General features: G+C 40.1%; 1 protein-coding gene across 1 annotated transcript in view; it reads left to right on the top strand.

Annotated features, from left to right (window-relative positions):
- Positions 1 to 27,916, top strand: part of LOC149936102 (cell adhesion molecule Dscam1-like) — a 90,694-nt gene that overhangs the window by 28,249 nt on the left and 34,529 nt on the right. The window contains exons 4-6 of the mRNA XM_090154932.1: positions 17,465 to 17,614; positions 22,294 to 22,581; positions 25,796 to 26,065. Of these exons, the coding sequence (XP_090011058.1) occupies positions 17,465 to 17,614; positions 22,294 to 22,581; positions 25,796 to 26,065 (708 nt within the window). The remainder of the gene's footprint in view (positions 1 to 17,464; positions 17,615 to 22,293; positions 22,582 to 25,795; positions 26,066 to 27,916) is intronic.

Raw genomic sequence — 27,916 nt, 5'->3', positions numbered from 1 at the left:
AGTCAAATTATTATGTTGATCCGCGGGCATTATGATCTACTTTTCCTCGGGCAACTGAGGGAGCAGAATCGAAAAACACAAGTTTTAGGAAACAAATTTGATTGATATTAAAGAGAATAAGCCTACTGAGGTGGTTTGGAAGAAAGTCTAAAAATTGTCTCAACTTAAACGACGAAGTATAATTAAATACGTTCTTGGTTGATACCGTTTTCCGCAATAAAGTAGAACTTTGATATAAATTGCTGAACTTTTATTTTTGATTAAATTTGTTAAACTAAAAACTATTTAGTTTAAATGATACGTGCACCTCGTATCACTTGATTTTGCTTATTAACTTTAATAAAACCTTGTCGTATCTGACAGTCAACATTTCAACCAATAAGTTGTTATATAAACGCCATAACACCATTCTTTTCGTCAAGATATCAAAGATTTTATCTAAATACGCTGCCTTTTTAATTTCCGAGAACATCAGCTGACAACTCAAATTCAAATTACTTTCAGTCATTAATTTTTCGTCTCGAGCAGGAAGCAAAAGGTGCTTTTACGAATTAGCCAGCTGTTACGACAATATGGTAGCGTCAAATATTCGGTCTTCTAATATAATTTATATACCCCCAAATTCTACAATTTAAAGAATATGACGCTTCGATCATTCGCGGAAAACTTTGGAAACAAAACCAACTTCGACTGCCTTTTCATGGAAATTGTCCTCTTTAATTAAATTTTTCAGAATTAAAATATTCGCGAGAGATTAACTTTTGGCGACAGAAACGACATATTTGCAAAAAGAGATAAAGATCGGAATGAATACAACAAAAAAACTTTTAATTTGCCAATGAATATTAAACCCGGGCATTTTGTTTCTACTTTCTCCCTTCGCTTTAATTTCCTGTTAATTCAAAAGAGCCGCTTTCTTCGCTTAGATTTAATTAGAATTTATAAGGGGGAATTTTCAATTACGAAAAAGAAGGTTACGATGGAAGAGGAACTGCCAGCAAAAATGACGTTGGCGAAGCCGAAAAGGCAATTCCCCGCGCTCTACGTCGTTCTAATATCGCTATCTTTACGCCCGTAAACACTTAAGAGGCTTAGCGAGGGATGGATACGAGCTGGGATAGCTTAAACGAATATGTAAATAATACATTATTCGGAGCAAACTCAAAGTATTTGGGGGAAAATTAATATACGTCTATATCCCTCTTATTAAGATTCCGCGAGCGACGCCGCTTTTAGAAAGGCGGACATTTTTTCGCCGCATCTCTGGTCAAACTACATCCGTAGCGCAACGAAAGCGCCCGCTTGATGTTTTGGCTTTCCGGATTGGTACATCGTGGTTTCACTAGATAGCGACTCGCTCTAAGGTTGACTTGTTAAAACGCTCTCAAAGTTGCCGTTTCAAAGCCTCAATTTCGCATACCTGGAATATTTCTGCGGCCTGCTGTGTTTGCGAGTAAGCCGACTCTTTGGCGTTCTTCCGCACACGCGCGAGCCCAAATGAGAAGCGTTATTGCCCCTGGTTGGAAATAGGTTTCTTTTTTCAGCCTCGCCGCCGCTTCTTCGGGAGATTTCCCTCGCGGCCGAACGCCGATGCAATTTCGTGACGTAGAGAAGAAGAAAACTATCAGCGCGTTGCGGAAGAGAGGAAACTGCGAGTTAGAAGTTTGCGCGGGCCAGATAGACTAACGTGGAGTAATGTCTGAAATTTCAGACAGTTTATGGAGGAATGCGAAGAACTTGCCAGGATGCGAGTCTTCCCGTTTAAAAGATGTTGGGAACGAGGTCTAGCCAAATCGAAAGGAGCGCCACCGAGCGGTAATAAAAAATTGGGAGAATAGAAACGATCCTAAAATTTCGCCAAAGGTTTCCCGAAATGCTTTATCGAGAAAAGTAAATTGAGCGTTAGATTTTTTATAGAAGTAATGGCTTTGGTTTATACCGAAATTGGTAGTACCACAAGTTTTTTTTGAAAACCACTATAAAATAAAATATATACATGTTCAGGTTGACTTTCTGGTAACCTAAATGACCAAAATTTGTACAGGGTGATACGGGAACCTCAACCACAATTACTTTTATCCCCTGCCAAGATTTTTGTTAAATAGAAGGAAACGTGTTCGACGGACTGATGGGGTCTGTCGTTTCAGTGCAGATTCTTTCAACTTTTTTGTGGTTTTATCATAGATGGAGGAACCGTTGTTAAAAGGGCAAAATTTTGTTCTCCGGTGCCATTCAAATAGGGTTGTGGCAAAACATTTACTAAATAACCATTTGGAATTTTGACACTGCTTATCACCCTATTTTGAGCGAGGGAATTTTTGAATGAAAGGCTGAGCGTTATAAGGATGGTTCCCCTCAAGTACAATCGTCAAAATCCAGAAAATTCGCATAGTTGCAACAATGGTCATACACGCAACACAAACCACACCAGTCGTATCTCTCCTCTAGTTATAATTTCCCGCAATAAACCATAGCAACGAAGTCTGTTGATCAAATAATCGTCCGTAGACGAAAATAATTAGTTCCGTTTTGCCTTTATTACTTGTAAATGTCAGTAAACTTGAAAGCATTATCCATAAAGATTTTTCTTTTTGTTTGGAGAATAGCGGGTCAGTTTTAGGTAGACTTTGTAAATTATATTTCTACATTTTAATGTTTTTTTTTTTTAATATTTAGCGATCCAAAATAAATAATTTGATCTAATTCAGTCAGTCTCTCGTATAATCAGATAAGAGTTAATATATAAAAAGAAAATAATTTGGGTTGTGTGGTTATTTGTTTGGAGAGTTATATCCTATTTGTTTTGTTTTTCATAAGCGCGCTCAATGGCCTCGGATGAAAATTTTCTTAATCCGGCCCTGGGTGCTGCAGAGCACGAGGTAGATTTACGAGAAACTTTTGTAATTTGCTACCGCGCGACACGCAAGCAAATCGCGCGTGGCAAGAATATTAAAATGAAAATATGCGCAGTTTGCTCACAGAAATCTGGAAAAAGAATGTTACACTGTAGTTCGTTGAGTAAATAGGAGGAGAACCATGCCCGTTTGTCGCGAACACATTGTTTTGACAAAAGCATTTTATGTACTCTGTTTATATATACCTTGTTAATAATAAAAGTACCGACGAGTGCCAATGCACTTAAAATTCTGAACTAAATTTCGGAAAACAAGTATGAACTTTTCATGGTCGAAATATCGTATTACGCCATTGCAGAACCCAAATTAAAATTACTTTTTTTCCCTTGGGGTACTATTGGAAGCCCCCTTCCCGACCTTCAGGGTCGCAGTAGAGTGTAACTAATGTATTCCGCAATAATTGCTAATTTTCGTTGTTATAAAGATATAATTACACAATGTCCTGGACACACTAAATAAGTTACTCTAGTCTATTTCTAGCCTATTAACGATTTTGGATTTTCTCATTAGTGTTCTGATCATGAAAAAGTCGACATTTAGGAGTCTAGTCTGGGGTGTACATGGTACAGTGGGTAAATTTTAGCGAACGTTGAGTTCCTCACAACAAGAAGATAGAAGCGAGGATGACGGGTGGAGAGTAACGCGAAGTCTGTTAGATTTATATCGGATTATCTGGACCTCTGGCGTTGTTCGGGTCGACAAACAAAACAAAAGAAGTTCGCAGAACGCGACTACCAGTAGCGGATCCCATTAATTTCGTTCCAGCCTAATTAACTTTGGGGAGCGCTTCATACGCCGCTCAACGGAAAAATCAAAGTTGAAAACGAACAAAGGCCGACTTACAACGTATACACTTCTCGACCGAAATGGCCTCGTACCTAATTAGTGGAAAAAGTAAGTTTTCTGCCTTTTGCAGCGAACCGGCTGATGCCAGCGAGGAATCATCTTGGCCGGAGTACATAGGCACGACGAGAATCCTCTTTCGAATCGAGTCTAGGGGTTCGTTTCTTCATCTCTTAGGAGTTGATGCTCACACGAACTGTTCAACCGTCTCAAAGGACGACCAGGACTGCAGTCGCGGAGAGAAAGGAGTCGCGTCTTTCACCACCGACTCTTTTAGACATCACGCGCCGGTTAATAAGTTTCCCGACCGAAAAATGGTATTAAAGAAAAGCCATCGATTACTCGGGAATGATTAGGGCTTGTTAAAAATATCTTCTTGGAAACTTTCTCTTCGAACCCGCCCATATACTTAAATACTCGAGCTAACGCCGGCCACAAAAGCCAACAATACCCATCAAGCCCGAAGAAAAAGTCAGCTTCGGTAAAGGCAGGGTGGTGGGAGTATACGCGTACACGGCGAAATGTCTGGTGATTATGGTTGGTTTATGATCCTCCTGATCTTGACAGCGGCCCGATGGTTTGGGCAAGACGACTTAAGTACAAAAGAGGCTACGCCGTGATTCTCATTTTTATTCAGAATCTTCCACGCTGGCCCCGAAGCGTGGGGAGAAATACCTTACAGTCTCGATTATCACCGGCCAGTTACTTAAGGTAATGACTGAACCCGAAGCCCGGTATTAGCTAAAGCGTTCGGTGAGTTCGAGAGTTCGACTCGGACACTATTTAGAGCGCGGCTGTTAAAGGTTGGGTGTTGTAGAAGAATTGACCTCTCCTCGGCGGACATAATTTAGCTTCGGCCAATTAGGCTTAACCTGTTACGTACTTAAAAGATTAGTAAACCTGTCTCGAAATTACTTTCAGATCTTTATTTTTCGACGGAGAACCATTACCGGTACGAGGACTTTACGAAGGGAAGTCGGCCGGCGATTAAGCTCGTTAGCACGGACTCTTCCCCCTCCTTCCTCTTAAGCGTCCCTGATTTCCATTGTTCCGTAAGCCCTTCTCCTTAATAACGACCGAATGTTTGAATAAGCTTTCTCCTAAAAACCTCTCACTTTCACCATTCAAGCTTCAACTCGTTTCCGTCCGTAAGACAAGTTCTGTTGTTTCAGCTAATACCCGGAATTTTGTTTACCATTTGAAATAATTACGGGCTTTTTCAGTTTATTAAAGTTAAGCCTAGTTTTTTCAGACTAGTAAGGTTTATAATTTTGAATTGCTGAAAGTCTAATTAGGGATAGTAATTATGACCAAAGGAAGAAACAACTTATTATAATTTATATTTCAACATTAATTTTGTTCCAACAATTTCTAACTTCATCTAGTTTCAAAATATTGGATCTCCCAAACGTTTATTTATAAATTTGGTGATCCATTTCCTTACTGTTTGTGTATTTTTACAACTCAAACTTTCTTAATCACCTTTTTTCCGACCATATTGGAAGTGTCAAGGTCTCCAAAAAAACCTTCCGATTGGCCGCCGAGCCGCTCGAAGACTAGAATAAGGTAAAGCGCGGAAAGCTACCGCCACGGTTGACGGCGCAACGCAAAGAAACAAAATTTCAGAGCCTTCAGACCTAATGAAAACCAGGTTTTAGCCCTGAAAACTGTTTTGAATGTAGCAATTTAATTGAAGAAGAAAATCGATCCAGAATCTTCCTTATCAGCGTGTTAAAGAAGTCTTAGGCGTCCTACTCTAAAGCTAAAGATCGAAGCCGCAGCGAGTAATGTCAGCTCGCAATTTAGAGTCTAGGCCAAGAGCTTTGTTTTAATAACCCTCGTCGTTCTTTCTTCCCGAGAGGATTTCGTCCCAGAGATTCTCGTCGATGCCAAGTGGAAGCCGTTAGCCAATCGATAATATTTACGAAGGCGTAAAATGGAATCCCTAATTGATTCCCAGCCGAAAAGAGAGGAATATTTTCTTTACCCAATATAGCCTCCGTGCTTTGTTTAAAATGCTTAAATCCCTAGAATTCGTTACTAAAACCGGCGCTAGCGACGCTAGTGCCTGTTTCCTTATTTACCCGCAATTTGCATTTTATTTTTAACCGTCCGCCGATAAACGAAAAGAAAATTTCCCAGATATCGTTCCTTCGCTGTAGATATCTAACTTTACGAACTTTCGGCACTTGGCGATTATTGTAAATGTCGATATTTTTGGCGAAGGTAAGCAAACGTTGGGCTATCCGGAATGTACGTATTTTTCTTTCAAAGGTGCCCATTAGGAAATCCGCGTCTAGACGTGATAGACAGAACCCTTAATTACGTAGAACTTGCAAAACTTTTCCTGGTAAAAGAAAAGCCACGAAGGATTTGTATATTGTAAGGAAAAAGCGGAGGGATACTAAACTTCATTTGGAATAAAGTTTTCCAAGAGGGTCTATAACAAAGTTAGAGCTAGCCGCGAATAGCGAAATCTCGGGATATCCTTTTCCCACTTTATTAGTTCAAAAACCAGAGAAATAGAGAGCGATAACTGCGGGCTGAAAAAGGATGAGGAAAACTAATAATATCTATGCGGGAAAGGAAGGCGTGAACGAACTGCGAAAGGAAACTGTTTTGAAAGAAGACGAAGAAAAGAGGGTGTGAGGAAGTGGGCGCGAAGGGGAGAAATAATATCATCTGGCTCGGTTTTACGCCCTCTTAAACGCTCCATTTTGTAAAACCGCGCCTTCCCCTTCCGCGTCTGCCGTCTCTTTCTAACTCATTCCTATCCGAAGAGATCGGATGAAAGTGCGTATAACGAAGGCGTAACGGCAAGAGCTTTTCTATGCAAATTCCGACGGAGAGAGAGAGAGAGAGAGAGGAAGATTCTTCGATGGAGAATAATTCGCTTCGTGTTTTCTGGACGTGATGTTTGACTGTAATTCCAAGTTCTCCTTCTCTTCTCCCCGCCACTCTTCCGAAGAGTCGGTGACTAGCTGACGGTTTTCTCGAAGGCGAGCGGAAAGCTCGGTCTGCGTTGTACTTCCACTTTAAAGTGGGGAACTGTCAGTTTTAAGCCCGATTTGGAGAAGCATAGACTCGATTATTCCGCTTCTCCGACTGTTCGTGTCCGCTTCAAAACGTTGGAAATGGATGCAAAGCGTCGGCCTTTAAAACCATTGCGAGCCGCCTCTTTCCGCGGAACTGGAATTTGCGAAGAGAGAGATTTGGTAACGATAGTTACGACGAGGTGCCGCACGCTTGAGTGTTCCCAGAGGGGCACGAATCGGCGCATAATACCGTGAAGATTTTAATGAGGGCTATTTTGTTTCTTGTCTCGACCCTCGGTTTATAGCGCGCTACCCCACGTACGCATTCGGAATGTCCCGGAATCGGATGTCGTAAAAATCCCGCCCACTCGCACAGACCGCCCGAATAATAAATATATACCGTAACGTGTCCCCCCCCTATTCCGTTCTTCGATACCTTGATTCCAACTACTTTCAACTCAAAACGGGGTGTCTCTCTCTTCGCTTTTAAACTGTCCGCCCTTCGTACTGTCCTTCAAAAGGGCGTTACCTCGTTACCAAAAAACAGACCGTCTGGAGCAGAAATGTTTCAATAGGGTGTTCCAGAGATACAGTTGTCTTGGGGCAAGTTTTTTCCCAAACCGTGTTCCGTTATTTTAACGTCGCGAGTCAGCGGGTGTAGGTAGGGTCTTCAAATGAGAAAGAAAAATAAGCAAAATCACCCGTTGGTTTGGAGATTGAAAACGATATGAAACTAAATTTGAGAGGAAAACTTTATACGGGAAAATAACACGGGCCTTCAGCCGAAAAAAAAACATTTTCTATTCCAATTGTTTGTTAAAATTTCCAGTCTTAAGTAGTTTTTTTTCACCTGAAGTAAACCGTTATTTCCCTCAATTAAGCGTTATTTATTGTCTTTTCTAAAGCCCCATTTTCATGCTCGCTGGTAGCGGGTAAAAATCGACAAAATCCGCTTCCGCTACACACTTTTTCACTTTCCGCGTCGATCTGTTTCAAACAGATATTTTAGCTTTATTTACACGCTTGCGAGTGGCGGATGCGAATATTGACAATTTTTATCCGCTACCAGCGAGCATGAAAATGGGCCTTTTGGCTCGGTGCGTTGCGCGGATTGTCTTCCACCAAACTGATTTAAATATTGAAAAAGATTTCAACTTGGAAAAATGAAATTTGAAATGAGGCATGTCAGTGTAGGAAATTTAAGCGGCAATTCATATTTGACCACTCCCGGAGTTTTAAGCATTCTCTTTTCTTAATCGCGAGAGATTTTTCTCTAAGCCGAAGATGCCTTTTTCGTCTATAAGTATAAATGGAACCGAGTCTATCTCTCGACTTCGATTAGTTTCACTCCGTCGCTTTTGAAAGACGGCTGAAGTTGTTAAGTGTTTCTTTAGTTTTTATTTAAAAGCGTCGCGTATGGCGGGTCAGCGCGCGAAGAGCGCAGTTTTAATTGAACCCTGCAGTTCTCCTCCTACGCCTCTCCTCTTCTTTTTCAATTGCACGGAGCGAATAAATGGATGTCAGCTTCTCTTACTCGCGATCCTTTTTCAACGCGACACCGCGCTCTGGATAAAGGAAAGAGACACATACACCAGGAAAGGAGAGGCTTACAAATCGTACACGCCAGCCACGCGATCGAGGCTGCAAAGCTAGCTGCCAAGGTAAGGCAGAGTTCAGACAAAGGCGGGGCTCGAGCCTTAAAGTTTGAGTCCTTGATCGAAGTGTCTCTTATATAGTGTCATCGCCCGCCGTTGGTAGGAAGGGCAAAGGTTCGTGCCAGGACCTTTTGACTTGAAAGCAACTCGGACGTTATCTCTCTTCATCTCCCTCTTCTTCGACTCTACACTTTTACATGTATTCCTTTAATATATTAGCTTACGGTTTAATCATAACCATAAGCCTACCATAAGCAAATGTCTAGGCCAAATTTTTAACAATCACATACCCGTTATTAAAAGGATGGTATTCAAAATCTGCACCTCCTAGTGGCTACGTCCTTAACTATGCATTTCTGAAATGAATTTCGCGAAATGCATTATGAATGCGCGCCAGCCGTTCGTTAACGTTTTTAAACTTAGAACCACGCGGGAGAAATTTCTGCCGCGAGCCCTTAGCACCGTAGCCAAGACTTATTCGCAATTTTATCACTTTAAAACTTAAAATTAACTTTTGTCTTTGCAAAATGATTCATCAGAACCTAAAACTAGCTATTAGAAATAAGAGTTGCGTTTCTGAAGGTATTTATTTTTCAAATATGAGATTTAGACGCACTTTGTGTGGCATTTATCAACCCGAGCGTGGCTGCTCTACCAAGTAAGATAATATTTTAGATGTAGCAATCTTACGTTAATTTTCTTCTCTTCAGGACAACGCCGTTACCATGGGCCCCTATGGTAGACCTTAATTATGTGGACCTTATGATAGGCTTATGTCATAACAAATAAAGACGTGCTAACGAACGCTACGCGCCTAATTTATATAGTTTACCATCTTTAGAATCGTTAATTTCTCCATATTGAAATGACTTTTGTTTAGACGAGTATTCTGCAAATAACTTGGTAAGATATTTTCATAGTTTATAATATTTAGTCTCGTTATTTTGACAATATTGAAATGACTACAAATACCTTCGTAAGCTAATAGCTTCAACCTTGCTAAGGATTAATAATTGGGTTGGGGTGTTTTAGCGAAAGTGGTATCTGTAAACGTAAATTTTTTATGAACTTCTATCTGTTGAACGTATATCATATCCAGAAATATTGTTTAAGATACGCCTTTCATTTCGTAAACAATAACAAAAGGCGGACATTCAGTTCAGCGCTAGGCTCGTTGATTTAGATCTCGGTGGAATGGCAACCGAGTGCCCCGACCCTAGTCGTTAAAAATAAAGCTATCATCCAAAACTTTGCGCATTAAAAAGTTGGTCCAATAAATTTTTCTTTTTTGCCGCTTCCGCTGTTTGCCGAGCGCCTAACATCGGGGGTTGGGTTGGAAGTGTCAAATAAATCGGACGAAATGTAGATAAAACTAGGGGCCAATATTTACTCTTTTGATTAGTTTTAGCAGTTAATGCCCACCTCACCATTCAATTTGTGTTTGTACAAGAGAAGCTTGTTCTAAAAAAAGACCATATACTTCTTACCACTCTGACGTACGTTTAGTCGCGGTACTAATTATTAGCAGACACTCAATTATAAAATTATATACGAAAGGTTTTAATCTCGCCCTAGGGCGGGAAAATTAATTAACTTCAAAGTTTGCGTTTACTAATATTTTCTTCAATCCTTCCAAATTTTGTATAACGGAAAAATAAAAAAGGATTATCTTTCCGTTTTATTATTTTCATCGTGAATAAAATAAAATGAAACTCTTCTTTGGATAAAATCGAAGTTCAAATATAGGAAAGAAAAGTTAATACCAATGGAAATCATTTGTAAGTCTTATTTTGTTGGGAATTTAATCCTGGCCTGAAAACATTAAAAGGATTATAAACCTTATAGTAAAGACTGTAGAAATAATAAAAAATAACTACTTGCCTTATAAAGGCCCGCAAAATAATATAACAATAAATTTTCCATTTTAACTTTTCTGAATATAAAGTTTTCAGCTAAGTTAAATTAATAAGCAAAGTAATAGAAATTTTATAGAAATGCTTTTTATTAGATTTTCGACTTTAAGCTCCTAAATGTTTTCTATTTCCTGAACACAGGTGTGTGGCTACTTCAATACTTCTACAGGCGGCTGTAGGCGATAAATAGACCAGATTGTTATTAGTAATTCTTCCGAATGGACAAGTGTATTAACCTTCCTATTTACTTACTAGAAACTTTGGGTAGAGTAAAAAATTTGTAAACATTTATTTTTTATTTTGCACTCCAATATTAACTTACCGATAAATTCCAAGATATCTTCAGAATGTTAGATAAAATGCAGGCCGTACCTTTCAAATCTTAGTGATACACGTTATCCTTCAACGCTTAACTATACGCCGAACTTGCCGAGATGGAATATAATTAAAAGATGTTAATTTATCAAAGTAATTAAGCTCCTAATTTGTTCCTCGTCATTATTAAGCGCGCGTATTTTATAGGAAGAAGGTAAGGGAAACTCGTTGGTAAGGTATATGGTATTCCGCGGGATGAAGGTACCGCCGAAAAGGGCGAGAAAAAATTAGAAACGGCTCAAACACAATCCATCTGGGAATTTTCCGCGCGCCCCCTCCACCCTTTTAATATTAATAGCACTTTAGGCTTGGCAGCGGCTACAGCTTAAGGCGCAATCTTCGACGCGTGAGTAAAGCGAAAAAATATGGCTTCTAGCAAAAAAAGGTAGCAAATTAAGGAAAAATTGAGCCTTAGACTCTTAGAAAAGCCTTTTCGTCGGCTGCTATGCCTTTACTCTTTCGGAAGTCATTCGGCAGTTGATACGAACGTGGGGAAAAGGGTTTAGTGTGCTATTGCGTGAGGCAGATGGTAATTTTTTGGAAGCGCCTTTCTGGCCGGGCTTTTCTCATATCGATTCGTTTTCTTCCGCGTTGCGCTCTCTAAAAAGAAAAATTGCCCTCCCAAGAAAGTTTTTATTAAACAATCTCGAAATAATTAAGATTCTTCTTAATACATTTCTTTCCGCTTTATATAAATATATCACTTTTCTCCATGTCACACGCTCGAAAGAAGCCCATCTTTCTTTAAAATATTTATATTTTTTTATCAGATAATGTAATTTATATTTCTGCTTACGCATTTTGAATTCAAGCAGCTCAAGAATTTTTTATTTCTGCATTAGTATATGAAAACAAGTTGGCAAGCCAAAATATACCTCTCCTCGGAAGAGTTTTAAATTTTCAGTGAAGCGTAACTGTATCCGTGGTTCTGCGGTAGAACGCTCACCTGTCATGCAAGAGGACTCGGGTTCGAATCCCAGCCGATTAAACAATTATACTACACCCAATGACAAAAAGAGGGCGCTTTTGGAAAAACCTTTTCGATGATTCTAAGAAACTGGGTACGCAGTGATTACCCTTTGCCCCAAAAATGCGACAGACCCACAGACAGACAGACAGACAGACACGGTGGTTGTATAACCCCTCCTAGGTTACAAAGTCCCCTCGGAGAGGTGAAAATCGTCTTAACGCTGAAGTTTAAATTTATTGAATATTTATCTATAGGGCCGAACGTAACTCTATTGAATTCAATAAAACCTCGTGCAACTGCGACAGACTTATAACTCTATTTCAGCATTTATAGATCGGAATATTACCTATTAAGTTGGTAGACAGGGAACATCCATATTTATTAAATTTCGGAGACAAAGCCGAAAATATACGGAGTCCCTGAGAAACAAAAATGTCGTCTTTCAAACTGAGATTAGATATTCGTAAAATATAAAAATATACCGGTATAAACAAAGGCGCGTTGAAACCTTTCTTTTTTTGATGCGGGAAAAACTAGGCTGTAGACGGTACACGATACTCCGTAACGTGATAGAGTCCACGACTGAATAGCCGCTCGCGCGTTTGAATTTAGTAGCATATGTAGTGTCGCGAGCGTATACGACTATGAACGTTGTATAGTCGTCAGCCCTCCTAGCGATCGTGGCAGGCAATTATATAAACATTTTCCATGAATATGCTAATTCGTTTATCTTTAGAAAATACCGAAGAAATTTTACTTGATACAAGAAATATGCCCGCGTTCTCCTTTCTGAAATGGATTTAGCTAATATTCAAATTTTTTTAAAGGCCCGCCGCGCGAACGTAGAACTGGTATTACCGCCTTTTATCTTTAAAAAATATTCAAAGGAAGGCTATTTTTCGTTCTTTCGCTGTTAAGTTTATCTTTATCGACCAACTGTAAATCCCGCAGTGAGAACGAAGCGCGCTTGAGGGCAGGACACGGTACGTTTCGAAGCTGCAATAACCGCCTATCTTATGAATGATTTATAAGTTTCGTCTAGACACATGAGGTTTTTGGTAGATGGCAATTTTTAAAAACGCGGCGAAGCGCGAAAAAAATCGAGGGATTGTGGTGGAAGTGAAAAAAAAATGCAGGAACGATGTCGGATTGCCGGGGACAATCGATTGAAGATATGGCTGGCTGGCCTATAATAATGGGGACACTGTCTTATCACCACAAATAGCGGAATAAATCCACTTTTGTTAACAATCTCGCGCGTCTCACTTAGAAATATATAACGTCAAATCCTTAACGTCGTAAAACACGCCTCGATATAAATAAATATGATAATCATTCAGCGTAAAATTTCTTTAAAAAACCAAAGCCTAAAACGTAAATATTAATTTTTTAGCCGTGGAATTACGTTTATATTAAAGAAGTAAATCCAGCGCGGATTAGGCTTCAACGCTCTTTACAAAACACAAACAAACGGTAAAACGCTAGAGGCAAAAAGGGACCAATATAGGCTCTCTTTCGACGGTTCTTTATACGAGCCAAGTCCTCCCAAAAGCATAAAAATTGAAAGTTTTTCGGGCAGGCAAGACTAATGCGATTTTAAAAGAGCTAACCTTAACGAAAACTTTCGAGATTCTTATCGATGCGAAACGATGGCTTTAACATTATCGGGACAGCCAACCTCCCTTCAAATATGAAAAGGGCCCAGGGACCCCATCCGAAAATGCGTGTGTGGGATCGTAACGAAAGAGCCTATTTAATATGCGGATTTTCGGGGAAAAAGAAACGATTTTTCGCCGCGAAAAAAGAAGAGGAAGGGGGACACATCCAAAAGGGAGATGAGAATATATTTTAACATCAATTTGAAATTCAGATTTCTCTCTTCTTTTGCGACGACGGTCGGGACTTACATTCGCGGCTTGTTTTCGGCGTGATAAATGAAAGTTTATGTCAGTTTCCGTGTTCCGTTTCGAGCCAGCAAATACCGGCACTATTAAGCCAACAATGATATGAAATACCGAGTCGGAGTTATTCTGGGATTACTTCATCCTAGTTCTCCCTCTCTCTCTTTCTCTCTCAAAGGGAGTCCCCCTTTTCCGACTGAAATTTTTAACAAGATGGGCGAGCTATGCAATATATTAACACGTCAGTTATTAAAAAAATTGTACAAATCTTTTAATCGAATATTTAGTTTCTTGTCGATATAATTATTTACTATTAACTACCGCATTGAATAGATCCTGAATTTTTTATGATTCTTAAATTTTAATTAATTTATTTTTAAAGGGCACTTAACGTAAATGTAATAAAAGAGTGTAAAGTTACGACTAATTTCTCACTACTGCCACCTAGTGACCTAGGAGCAACAAACACAGCACCCCACACAAGGAGAACGCCACCTGTCAAAAGTCGTGCATTTTCTTGTGTACATTTTTCATTGGTTAGACGCTTTAGCGCCTGCTGCCGTCGGAAGGGGAATATTCTTAAATTGTCTTCCCCCTTTCCGTAAAACGTTCAGCGTAAAGGTTCGTCCAATGAAATTTGTACACAACTCTGCGTTCGCGTGTTTAAAGGCTAGCTGCGTTCTCCTTGTGTTTTTGCCCTTAACTGCCACAGTGCCACAAGCTTTAACAGACTTTTGGCTTAATTGCCACTAGTTAAAAACCAGCTCCACCTCTTATTATCCGTCAATTTTTGTATGATAATAAACCTTCTTGAGGGGTTCTAGCTGAACAACGGCGACGGCGTACTATGAATTTAATTCCTTTACATTTCCTCCTATGGTTTGAAGCGTAGATAAAAATTGAGAGAGAGAGCTACTGCAATATAAATCTAGTGCCCAGACTAAGGTTAACGTAAAGCTGGAATAGAACAAAGTTTGCACCACGTCTGGTTGGTCCGGGCTTTCAGCTAACCCAATAGAGTAGCTTAGGGTTGATATCAAGCGAGGCGCTTTGACTGGGGTGTACCGCCCTTTGTCAGACGTATAGTTGGTCGCCGTTGGGGTTCGCATCGAAAATTGTGATGGATGGTTGAAAAGAGTTTTAAGTGTATGCGGTTCCGTGATACCGACTCCGGTTTGAACTATTCCTAGTCGCAAACAACATACTCTGTCTAAAGAATGTGTTTGTAAGTTATGGGCGTAAGTCACGCGTGATCAAAAATTATTTTAATTTAATTGTACGATAAAATAAAACCATTGTTGGTTTAACAAAGAACTTATCTGTGTATTGTAATTTATCTACGAATCTAATTTTGAACTCTGCGGCTTTAGATTCAAGTGCCTTCCAGTAATTCAAATAATTTACAAAAATAAACAGCTTAAACAAAACAGGCTACGCACAAAGAAACTACTTGTATTATACACAAAGGGGGTTTAACCTGTCTAATAATTTTTTCCTGTTTTGAAATAATTATATCACCGATTTTTTAATAATTTTCTATTAATGGTATAAAATCGATAAAATAGATGTCACGAATGAGGTTATAGTTCAATGAGAACTAACTAATCACTGAAATTTAAATAAGTAGATAGTAAAAGCAACGATACTATATCTATGTTCCAATTTTATTCGTCTATATTTAATGAAGGGTTCTACTTTCCAAGTGGTTTTAATTTTTGAGAGCTAACGATTTTTTGTCAAAATAAATTAGGTTTTCCCCTTCAAGGATTCAACCCCCTTCGGTACACCACTGGTGATATAAACCTTCGAACGTTATCTGCCAAAAACACTATTGTGTTAAGATGATTTGTTTCACTAACAAACGACAAGATTTCCTGTAAGATACAGCGGTGTTCTCGCACGAGCACGATTAAATCCAGACCACCATTAGGGTTATTCCATAATGACTGGCTCTCGGGTTTACGCTAAAGGTTTCAACCAGCGAATACGGTACCACGTTTACTAACCCAGCCATAAAAATAATGACACATCTTCATTATCGTCACGAAACTCGAGACCGTGTCCCCAAAAAAGGAAGTATATCGGGAAATGAAGTTATCTTTCGCTAATTACTTCCTAGCTTCGAAAAAACCAAGCTCCGTTAAAAAGGGACGGAGATAGAAGACAACGTGTTTATAAACCTAGAACTTGTTCTTTTTTTTAACAAATATTACCGTTCTCTTAAAAATAAAAAATAAAAAGTAGGGTAGAGAGAGAAAAGACAAAATTACTTTATCTCCGCGGGCAAAAAAAAGTTTGTTTCGGGCGGCTATTATATACAAAGTCGGCAGGGCGTAGAGACGAGGGTTGGGTTGCCACGGAGGAGGGTGCAACGAGAGAAGGGAAATGATCGAGGGAGTAAGGGCCGGGTGCTCGGATGGGCCTCAAAACTGATGACCATTCTCTTCCGTCTCTCGTTGATAAAAAGTGTGTCAGTTTTTCCTATCGTTTTATCATCCCGGTGGAAAAAGGTTTTCATCTCCTCCCGCTATTCTTCTCCGCTCATCTCTCTCGCTATTTCGGCGCGTTGAAAATCCGCCGGCCCAAACGCGCGCATTCAAGGCCCGGCAATCTCCGTTTCCTTTTTAGAAATCGCCTCATGAACGCCAGCGGGATAAAAATAGCGGGAAGGACTTGGACAGCGGTGAAGGGCGGACAGAGTGAGGCGCGGGTCGGTTAGGTGAGGAACCCCTTTCTTTCGAACCACAATCTCAATCCATCTAGTTGACAGTTGACGATATCGGCGTTCCGTGCTCTGATGGCATATGTTTTCTTATATCTCTCTAAGTCCGAAATATAAATATCTAACAAGGCAACCACGAGGATGGTGAACGGTTTCACTTCGCTTCAGTCCATACCATACTATTTTCTATCGTAACTTCAAGCGTTTGTCTGCTAACGGGAAATTAGTACAAATTCTTCTTTTAGAGTGAGAAAGAGGTAATATGATACAGTTACTGTAACTCCGTACTGTAGTCATTGATCGGAAACTTCCTAAACTAGTTGTGCAATTAACTGATCATCGATATATGGTAATATTGCGAGTGCCTGCTTAAGGCGCGAGGAACCTCGGATTTTCCCTTGCAGATTGCGCGTGTCAAAACTATTCTGATAAAGCTATGACATCGTTACCAGGGCTGGACATAAGGGTAAAAATGGGGGTTTAAAAACAATAAGGACATCCAACTTTTTGCTTTACCCGTCAGAATTAAAATAGGAGTATATTATCACTTGAGTTACATGATGTGATTTTTTTTTAATAAAATGGGATTGTGAATGATGAATTTGTGATACGCCATATTCGCCATTATTTATGAATAATTTTAGTATAGTCAAATGCCGTGTTTAGTGCCTTATGTCCAACCCTGATCGTGACGTAAGAGAAACATAAAAACAAGTTCGGCAAACGTATCTGAATTTATAAAAATAACTATTTTATTTCTTTCGGCATCTATTTTGCAACCAACTCAAAGAAATTTAAATTCGCCTAATCAATTTATAGAGGCCTTCCAAATTTGGCTAGTTATTTTATCAGGAATTTGTCTAGTGTGAGAAAACCTTGAAAAGTGACATCCAACTTCAGAACGATCAAAGTATTAGTTTCCTACTTTGCTCCCCTTCATATAGGATCAAGCTTAAAAAGTTGGTGCAGGGTTTGGCTTCTTTCATACATTTCCCAGCGTAATCTTTCTCGCGCTCTCCTCCTCCCTCGTGTAAACTTTTGCTTCCCCTTATCCCGACGAGGCCTAGAAGATACATATTATATAAGCTTTAACATATATATATCTATCTCTTTGTTCCCTTCCTCTCTCCCTTAGGTGACAAATACGCGGTACTTCATAGCGGTGAATTATTGATACGGAACACCGAACCCACTGACGCCTTCCGACGTTACAAATGCCAAACGCGTCATCGCCTGACAAATGAATTGATCACCAGCTCGTCCGCCGGACAACTTATAGTCACAGGTAAGAAGCGAAGAAGAGTTTCCTCCACCTCATCCACTGTCCAATCTCGGAGTTTTGACCGCGGACCCTCAACGAGGGGAGAATTGATAATCCAAGCAAGAGTGCGCTCGTATAGGAAAGAAAGATTAAACGACAACCGCGCCAAGAAAATGAAAACGAAGAGCGGCTTTTCGTTTCTCCTTACCACTGATTTTCGGGGGGCGGCTCTGATTATCTGTTTTCTGCTTTTCTCCAATCTATTTTTAGTACCGTAGACCATTATTGATCTCTGATACACACCGTCTCTTTTTTTTTGTAGGTATCGATCCGTGTTAAGAAATTGTGGGCGTGATATTTATGGTAGCGTGTTTGCGCGGACCGTCGTGAGGGAACGTATTACGGGTTAAATAACCGACCATGCAAATTATTCGACTCGTATTAAAACATATTTCGTACTTGGTAACAGTTAAGGTATTATGGTATGTTGTTCTTTGATCACCGTAAGCAACGTTCCAATACACCTTTCAAAGACATTTCCCACACTGTAAAAAGTAAATTATTTTCGACATTTCCCCCACTGTAAAAAGTAAATTATTTTCGACATTTCCCCCACTGTAAAAAGTAAAACACTGCTTTGAGTTTTGAAATTTTTACCCTATTGGTTCAAAGTAGTTTTCCCTTCCAAAAAACCTACCGAGGTTTATGGTAATTCCGCAAATAAGAAAAATAAAAAAATTAAACATCAATTACTTTTTAATTACTTAGTTTTACTTTTGGATTCGACAAAATGAGGTGAAAATGCCGTGAAATTTAAATTTGCGAACAATATTATCATGGAATGAAAACTTTTTTCAAAAAAAATATGTAAAATTTTCCTGAAAAATGGCCACGGTAGTTTACCGAAAGATTTTCCGATTTACAATGCACCTCAAATACCACCTATTTTAAATTTTATACTTACTGATAATAACTTCATTTAATAGTTATAAGTTTCGCCCATAAAATTTCGGCAATGCACAATTAATTAATTAATAGTTAATACGTTAATATATTCTTGGATTGATTCAAACTAAAGTCCCGGTAAAGGTATATCTAATTAAGGTTTAAAAGGTCCCCGTCAGTAAATTCCATTCGTGGACTTAAACGTTTTAAAATCCCTTCACCAGAATATTTTTTTTCTAATAAGGCAGTGGTACACAAAAAGAAGGATTTTAATGGCCTCCGAAAGGTCACTCTCAATTAAGCTGATTTTACACTTCGAGAGAACGTTCTTCGACGGGGCCCCGCGGACACCCTCGCTTAAATTAAGTTCCAAAGATTAAACACTAGGTCCGTTGCCCCTCCTTTCGTTCACCCATAATTAGTTAGTAAGCCTCTCTGCCGTTGGTTTTTTGCCCTCTCTCGGCCACTATTCGAAAGCGTATTGCCGTCTCCATTCTTTTCCCATCTTAAAAAAATTAAGCTGACTCGAAGAAGAACTTTCGAAAGGACATTATCGATTATTACTTAAAGGGGATAAGCCGACGGTTCGTTTCGCCGACAGACTTTACCCTACCCCGTCCTAAGTTTAACTGCCTAATTACGTTTATTATTGAAAACGGTACTCGGCAAGGGCGCCGCAAAGGATGTCTAAAATCGCGAAGAGACAAACTGGAACGTACGACTTACAAAGTAGCGAGATGTAGCGGCGGATTTTCGAACGGACGGAAACCCTATCTATGGGAGGGTGTACGTGACCAAGATGTCGTATAGTTCATTTTCAGTTAAGCCCGGCTTTGAGGTTCGCCCACCTTTCATTAAATTTTCCCTAATAAACCATTTACGTCTTTCGGAGTGGAAAGGCATCAATTATTCTTGGACCACCTCGTTCTTTTTTTTTGAAAGCGGCCCGTTCCGGGACCGAAGAGAAAAGGGGCTTTCGACTCAAAACCGGGTTTCGTCACGACTCTTATAATGACCACTTAGAAGACAGTCAGGGAATTCCGCTTGAATTTTCGTTAACGACAATGCGAACCCTATCAGCTTTGTTGGCAATTTACAGTCCCTTTTTCCAAATGACGGAAAATTGAAGCGAAGACATTAAGAATACGTTGCTCGTATCGTCGCGTTGTATATTCGTTCGTGACGTTGTTCCTTCCCCAATTTGCCACAATTTACTGCTTTTTTTTTACCCCTGAAACGGCGGAATGAAAGTTCCATTTCAATTTAGATTTGCCGTTGTATAAAAGGTCGTGTTGTATACTAAATGGGCGCGAATGGAAAAGGAATACTAATTGGAAATATTTTCGGATTGCGCCCTAATTGAGCCGCGGCTCAATGACTAGTTTCCTATTGTTGAAATTTATACGGCGAGGAAATAATTAGACGATCTCCAATAGGCCTTTCTATAAAGTGACATTGGCCTTCTTTTTAAGATGTAGGGGCGCGTCACTCGTGACGTAGATGTGAGCAATAACTGATGGCTTTACCGGGGAGTCGGAGTCCGGCTCTTGTAACCCGTAAGGGCGGTGGCGCCCTGGGAGATGTTAGCTCTGTTCAAACGGTCCTATCTCCACCTCCAACTTCGGTCAGGTATGGGCTGGAATCTGAGCTTCGGCTCAGGCTAACGGAGAGGGTCCTGGCAAACTGGCCGCCTCGGAGGATTGGGTAGCCGGCTGTGGGGCAGCGGGTCTCCGTATGAGACGCGGTGGTCCTGTTTCCCGGCCTTCCGGTGCCAGCTGTGCCGGGTTACGTGGACCACTGTGTGCCCGTCGTTCCCCTTCAGGAGCTCTTCCTGGAGGGTATGACTCTCTACCTACGTAGGTAGGGTGTCGGCTGGAGTTGCTATAGCATCCGCTCTATTCCCACTGCTGTGTGCAAAGTGAGGGGTTGGTCTTCCCATTGTTGCACCTTCTGCTGGATTGAGTGGCTGGATTTGTCACCTGTCCGGGCTGTGGACGCTGGCGTGAGGCACTATGATGATAGACCTCCGGTGATGTGGTTTTAATCTTACAGGTACACCGGGCTATAAATTCTGACACACTGACGTAGAAGTGACGTTTTTCTATGATAACCAATAGACACTAGCATAAACTCTATTATGTCTTATTCAACTTGTTAAAAAGTTCCACACGCGTCTTGATAGTTTAGCGTGAATGGGCTCGAGCGATTTCGCGCGTGCTCCCTGAAAGAAAAAAAAATGCGCGAGCCTTTTACGCTAAAATGTTATAGAGCGCGTGGAACATTTTAACAATTTGAACAAGACACCAATTAAAAATTCAACGAGTCACCCTTTTTACAAAGATCTAACATTCAAAACTGAACTAAACTCCTACGTATCACGTGATGACAGCGATACATTAAAACAAGTTCATTATGACTTTATAGAAATGGAATATTACAGATTTCTAACGTAAACCCAGTAGCTTGTTCTGCCTAAAGACACGCTTTCTTGCGACGAGAAGTTTGCCAAGATAATGTAAATATTAAAAAAAATCACCTTAACCATAGGCCGAAAGTGAGCTAGCGATTTTTAATTCCATTAATTCGGGTGGTCAGGTTACACCGCGTAGGAGGTTGCCACGCGTGCCAACAGCTCCCTACACTCATACTTACGAATACGTTGCTAGAAAGATGGTATCCAATTTCTATTTAAATATCGAAATTCAAAAGAGTTCCAGTTGGAAAAACTCAAAAAGATGAAACATTTTTGAACGTTTCGACATAGAAAACATGGCATAAGTAGGTTTGACGAATAGCCTTATTTTGAAGGTTTTGCCAGTAAATATAATACTGCCACTATAGGCAATAAACGGGGAAGAGCGATAAAATGGTATATACCTCGAGTGATATTCTTTAGCAATAGTCTTTTACGTAAGCCTCGGAGAAAACAGCGGGCCGTCCCGGAAGAAAGCCACCTTTAGGCATCGAAAAGAATTGGGCAATATTTTTTCAGCCTAATGGCCAGAATCGTTTTTATGAAATTCCGTTTTTATCAACCCTTGCCGGGTTTCCTCTCCCCGAGAGCTGTTTGCGGGAGCCGAAATAACTCACGACGCGGGACGCAATAAAGCGGTAAAGACTCTTAATCGGCTCGTAACAATTTTTTATAGCCGCCGAAAGAGAGACGTAACTTATATTTCACCGCGCCCGCATTCAAAATTGGAACGATTTGGAATCAAAAGCGTCACCTTCCCGTTGACTAACATTCCGTAACGTATCGAATCCCTATTTTGTTCTACCATTTAACGGACGCGTTTGGCGGTTGCGGTGGTCTTCTAACTTAACGATCCTTGGAAAAAGAGCCGCGATTCTTCAACGACATTTTCTATTTTGAGGCAATACAGTATCTCTCATCTGCCTCCACTCTTACTCCATAGGATTTACCTCAGGACTTTCTTCGAATTACGTCTGGTACCGGCGTTTGTATAAAGATCAAAAAAAGTCCCTCAATGGATCGTAGAGAAAATATCCGATAAGTAAAGAATAAAACTCGACTAGTACTTTTTAGCAGAAACGCAAACCGAATAGCTTAAACGTAATTGATATTTTTCTCGTCTTATTACGTTCCGGGTTGTAAAAGCGCCATTTATTTATGGAAATTTCTTCCGTAAGGGGGCGTATATGTCCAGGAAGGGACGGATGATTAGCTACGAAATTTAAGGCAATAATGTGAAATTTACGTAGGAATTTTCTTTCTTTCCCGTCTATCTGGAACGCAGAGCCTCACAGTTCCTTGTCTCCGAAAGTGATAGAAAACCGTTCTCCCAGACGGTCCAAGGTGGGAGACACCGTATACTTGCCTTGCGTTGGACAGGGAGTCCCCAAGCCCCAATCGTTCTGGTACCGAAAACAGGGCAATACTCTCAGGTCCTTGAGCGAAAATCACCGAGGAAATCACGAACTTTTAACTTTTCGAAAAGTCACCGTTCAAGACGGAGGGAGCTACATCTGCGTCGTCAACAACACCGTCGGAAGAGAAGAGTTCTCCATCGAACTTATCGTTACGGGTGAGTGAACGGGTGACACAGTGTCCTAGTCCAATACCTCCCGTTCCAAATTAGAAAATTCCTTTAACATATAACTATGCCTACTATGCCAAAAAATTAAGGCGTTTGATGTCATTAATTGCGCTCAAATATTCAATGGTATTACATAATTCTTTTTTAGAGAACTTGGCTGAAGACAACTTGACTTAAGAATTAGAGACTGCTTAAATTTTATCAAACTGCCCATTTATTATTAAATCAACTTCCTATTCGTGAATATCAATAAATTAATTAATATATGTTTTAACATAAGTAACATAATAACAGTAAGACTAACACTTTCTATTGATTTAACGCTAGGGGCTCTGTGCCTAGAACTAAAAGTTGTCTGAGAAATATCTCTGAATATCGGCTCGTTGAAATTTTTTCAAATTGACATACTTATTTTATTATGTTACTTATTGTTTTAGTCATCCCATATTCTATAAAGTAATAGAGTATTTTACTGAGCAAACCATTAAATTTACAAAACACTTTTTAAATACGAATAATAATATTTAATTACCTCGTTATCATATACAAAACACCTATCTATTATGGAAATCAGAAAATATAGCAAATGTGGAATATTAAATTAAGATAATGTGGCTTAAAATTGTTATTAATTTGGCAAGTAACGTTGTTGTTGTTGTTTGCGCTCGGTTTTGGCGGCGATGCGAGGTTTTAAAGCCTCAGCGAACAAACTCTAAGGCTTTCAAAGTTCCAGAGGCATAATTTCGGAAAGAGCTTCGAGTTCCAAGAAGCAACCCAAGGCCTAATTATTAATAACAGTGGAAAATTATCGATTTTTCAAGCCCCGTGCTCCAATTAAGTTTATATAGTCGGTGGCTTAAAGCTATATAGAAAAGCTAGACATTCTTATTTCAAACTCGCAGCGAAGTTTGTACGAAAACGAAGGGACGGGCCATTCCGATGCGAGAGAAAAAGCTCATTAGAAAGGAATTAACAGCGAACGAGCGCGAAGAAAACTCTCCTAAAATATAAGGAGTCTTAAGTAGTTTATAGACCTGAACATCTCTTCGAAAGACGTAAAGGCCAACCTCGCGGACCTCACTTTTTAAAACAACGATATTAATTCGCTAGGGTGGCGTTTAATGATGTTAATTAAAAGCGGAAACTTTAATATTCCCGCGCTTTACTTGGCTCGCATGCTGGGGATCGATAACTCTTCTCCACTAGCCCCGGTAGCCTGTATGACCTCTACGAGTAATTAAAGTTAGTACCTCAGTGCGTGATTGATCCACCATAAATTTACAAGAAGTGCAAATAAATGTACGCGAATAGTGGCACGATTTTAGATCAAAATAACCTCTCATGAACTTTTAAACGATTTTCTTTGTAGATCAGTTATTAAATCCTTTGGGAAAAGTTCTCCATATATTAAGTTGAAGAGACATACAGTCTGTTAAGGACCAAGGTCCCCAGGAATAGCTGTTTGGATGTTGTTAGTTACTCGACTAAAGACAGTGTTCTAGAGCTCGGCGTTTGGATAAGAAATACTCACTTTATTTATTTTTATCCACAAACGAAAATTATCCGGGAAAAAACAATTATTTTACATGTTAAATTGCTATATAGCCGTGGATAATATCCATGGATAAACAGTTAATCGTAATTTTTATGGTTAATCAAAACTTTAGCGGTTAATTTATCCGTTTCGCCGAGCTCTACAGTGTTCGGCCTTTCATCTCTTCAGTAACGGAAAAGGAAGGCAAGATAGTCCCGGGTAGACCAGCATTAAATGGTTCGGAAATAAGACGGAGCAAAGGGAAACGTCACGCGAAATTTCTCATTAATTACCTTTGCAATTCTCTCCGCCATTTCTCAGGCTAGAAATAAAACTAATCTAAAAAGACTCCGGGAGAACCACTCGGACTTATGAAGGTCATTTTTCCCGTGGAGAGATTTATTTCGCGATGCCCGGCTTCGGAGGGACCGTAAAAAAGGGGACCCGGGGAGGAGAAATGAAAAAGGAAATAAAAGAAATAAACTCCGAAGGGGCGCCGGCTCATTTGATGCCCGGAATTTTTGTGGATAAAGTGCAAAAAATGAAATATGGGATTTTTTTACGCTGCCGAATTTCTTTCTTTTATTTGGCGAGCGCTATCGCCATCGGACCAACACCAGTTTGCTCTTTTTCCTAGACGCCCTGTCACGTCTCTACAACGCTTCAATAAAATAGCTCAATAGAAACGGCGGCTTCGCGGAGGGGCTTTCAAAATCCAGAAGCGAATAAACGTTTCGGCAGGAACTGCATGGTGTAAAAGTGTTCCCCGGACCATTGCAACTTTCCAACCGCGTCGTCCCTCCGCCCTTGCCGAATGATAAGATAATACGATTAAGAAGTTGCGTTTAACCTATAACCATATAGTCCTCTCTCGTATTACATTCCGCGGTGTGGAGAAGAGTGGGTGGGGTTGAGGACCTAAGCGACGCTTTTCGTGTTTAAGCATCATCGTAAGCGGAGTGACTTGTGAGGGTTATATAAGCGAAGGAAATATCAAACGCTTCCGAATGAAACCCCGGCGCGCAGGCTCCCGCCCTTTTAATATCCTGGAGCGCCGATATTCCAGAGCTTTAAAACACAAACAAAAAAGATTCGATTAGAAAAGTTAGGAACGCCGCGGTTAATAGTTGATTCCGTTTCAAAGTTTTTTTTATGATTTAGAAAGAAAATAAATGCTTTTATTTAACTTTATAAATACGAAAAGAACTCAAAACAAAACACATGAATTCATGGCAACTTTCCGACGTACTCTCAAAGTTTGTTAAGCGCGTCTTTAATTTCGAGGGCGCACGCGAAATCTCACGATCCACAATGCACCAAAATGTTAAGAGCGCGCTGGCAAAGAATGAACTCTTCCCTACATTTGCCTTTATGATATTATAGAAACATTATATCAAAATGGAATTAGAAATGATCACGGAATGACGATAGAATGAGCAATAAAGTATTCAAACTTGGGTGAAGAGCGAAAATATTTCCATGGAGAAAGCCGGTACTAGACTCTTAATTACAAGCTTAGACACTTTGGTTCGTCTCCTCTAATTGCGAGGGGGCACGCTGTTGCGGTTCGCCTGGGATCTCTCGTCCTTTATTTTTATCTTCCCAGCGAGTATATTCGCTCATTCTCTGATACTGTGGCGTTTTCTCTCTTTCCCTGGTCGTGGGCAGCTCCTCTCTCGGCTCATATTCAACCGGTCACGCAGCTCGCCGACGTGGGTCGTCGGGCCTCATTAACCTGCCGGGTCTCGGGTCACCCATTACCCGGCGTCGCCTGGTACAAAGATGGACGCCCGCTTTCTTTCAGCAGCAGAGTCACTTCGGTCAGCAGGGACGTTGTTCAAATATTTACCGTTCAACGAGAGGACAAGGGAATGTACCAATGCTTGGCCACCAACGAATTAGAATCCTTTCAAGCCACCGCCGAGATCAACATAGGAGGTATTATACCGCCTACTAAGACAGCTCGCGCTAGAAAGCCATACTTTCAAGTTTGTTCATTTTAAAATCTGTTTACGCGGTGGTGTTCAGGAGGTAAGCCCAGTAATTAGGGCCACTATTTTTATTTTTATCGCTTTGAAGACTTTTTCACCCCATCTTGTTTTTATAAAGTCAGCAAAATATGCCGATTAACCATAATGATAAAAAAATAAGGGTTTATGTTTAATACTTCCTTAAAATTGTACTTATTTTTATTTATTTTGCCTTACCTTAGAGGAATATTTGGACTCATTATTAAACACCAGGTGTTTCAAAAGGTTATGCAAAATGTTTAAGGAATTGTAGGGGGTGAGTTTAGAAGTATGACTGTTTTCCCCCATTTCAATTCAATTCAATACAATTTTATTTAATAATTTTGTTTTACATAGGTTTATTGGGGCTAAGTCATGGTTGACTTGTGACTACGATGAGTGAAAAGAGCGCCCGTGAGCTTCAAATTGTGGCCTACTAGCCCCTGGAAGTAGGCTGCGACAAGCGGAAAACCAAGCAGCAGGGACTTAAAATACTGTTTAAGTTTTCTTTTTTACGCTGGTTACCTCGATTTATTTACAAATTCCTTTTTTACCAATCACACAAACCCAAACCTTAATGTTGGCATTTCCCTGCTGCTTGGTTTGGTGCTTGTTGCAGCCTAATTCTAGGGGCTAGTACGCCACATTTCGAAGCTCTCTGGTGCTCTTTTAACTGATCGTAGGGAAATGGGGAAACAACAGGCATACATCTCAACTCACTCCCTACAACTCCTTCAAACTTTAGCATAACCTTTTTAAACAGCCTGTATAATATTGTGCATCTTCCTGTACTGGCATTGACTTAACTATAGTTTATTTCTTAATAAATGATAAGCCATGGAATATCTGGACTGCCCTTAGAACCGTCACTGGGTTTGTGACGAAACCTAAATCGAATGAAAACTCAAAAACCCGTCTTTGTTTTCCCTTTAAACCATTATTCAATGTAGAAGTAACAATGGCGAAAACAAATAGTAAAATGTTTCGGGGGACATCTGTCAAAGAGAAGAGAATAATCATTCTAAATATTTCTTATTTTTTCAAAACAAATCGCGGAAAAAGGGGTTCCAAAACTTTGAATTTAGAGCCTTGTTTAATATACGAAACTAGGAGGATAAATGCGCCGGCACTACTGAAAAATGATTGACCTCTATCGCGAAATACATTACGGAAATAGGGCCATCTGGAACCTCTCCTGAAGTCGACGTCCTAGTAGTTTAACTTCGGTAGAAAGTGTCAGGTATAAGAAACAGAAACGCCCTTCAGTACCGAATGGCAAAAAAACGGGTCGGAGATTTTGGAAGGAAAAAATTAATCACTCGTATTCAGTATTGACCTTCCTGGCAGCCCTTTCCGCGTCTGGCTCCGGCTTCTCTGTTCGACGATGAACAAAAGTCATAAGTCATAACCCCGGCCATGCAAACGCATCGGAATGAGGCCCTTTTCTCTCTTTCTTTTAAGCTTTTATCACCGTGATCGCGACTACGGAACGCGTACTTTCTAGTATCTTTAAAACGTACGTACGAGTTTGAAATTTCTGCTAAGAAGTCGCGCCGAACGGCCAGACTTTTCCCCATTGAGTTCAATCTATAAACAATACTGATTTTTTCCCCGTCCTCTCGGCGAGCAGCTGTTTCCCTACGTTCCGGGAAAAACCAAGAAATAACCATTAATTTTGGACTCCTATCGCGAAATAGACGCTATGGTCTTCGGGGTCAGAAAAAATGAAAGAATATCGTCCCTTTAAAAAAAAGAAAGTAAGGACAGCTTGCTAAAAAAT

The sequence above is a fragment of the Leiobunum rupestre genome, chromosome 7 (assembly GCF_980474605.1).
Source record: "Leiobunum rupestre chromosome 7, qqLeiRupe1.1.hap1, whole genome shotgun sequence".
NCBI lineage: Eukaryota > Metazoa > Arthropoda > Arachnida > Opiliones > Sclerosomatidae > Leiobunum > Leiobunum rupestre.
The sequence above is the reverse complement of the archived record's forward strand: the minus strand, read 5'-3'. Positions and strand labels throughout refer to the sequence as shown.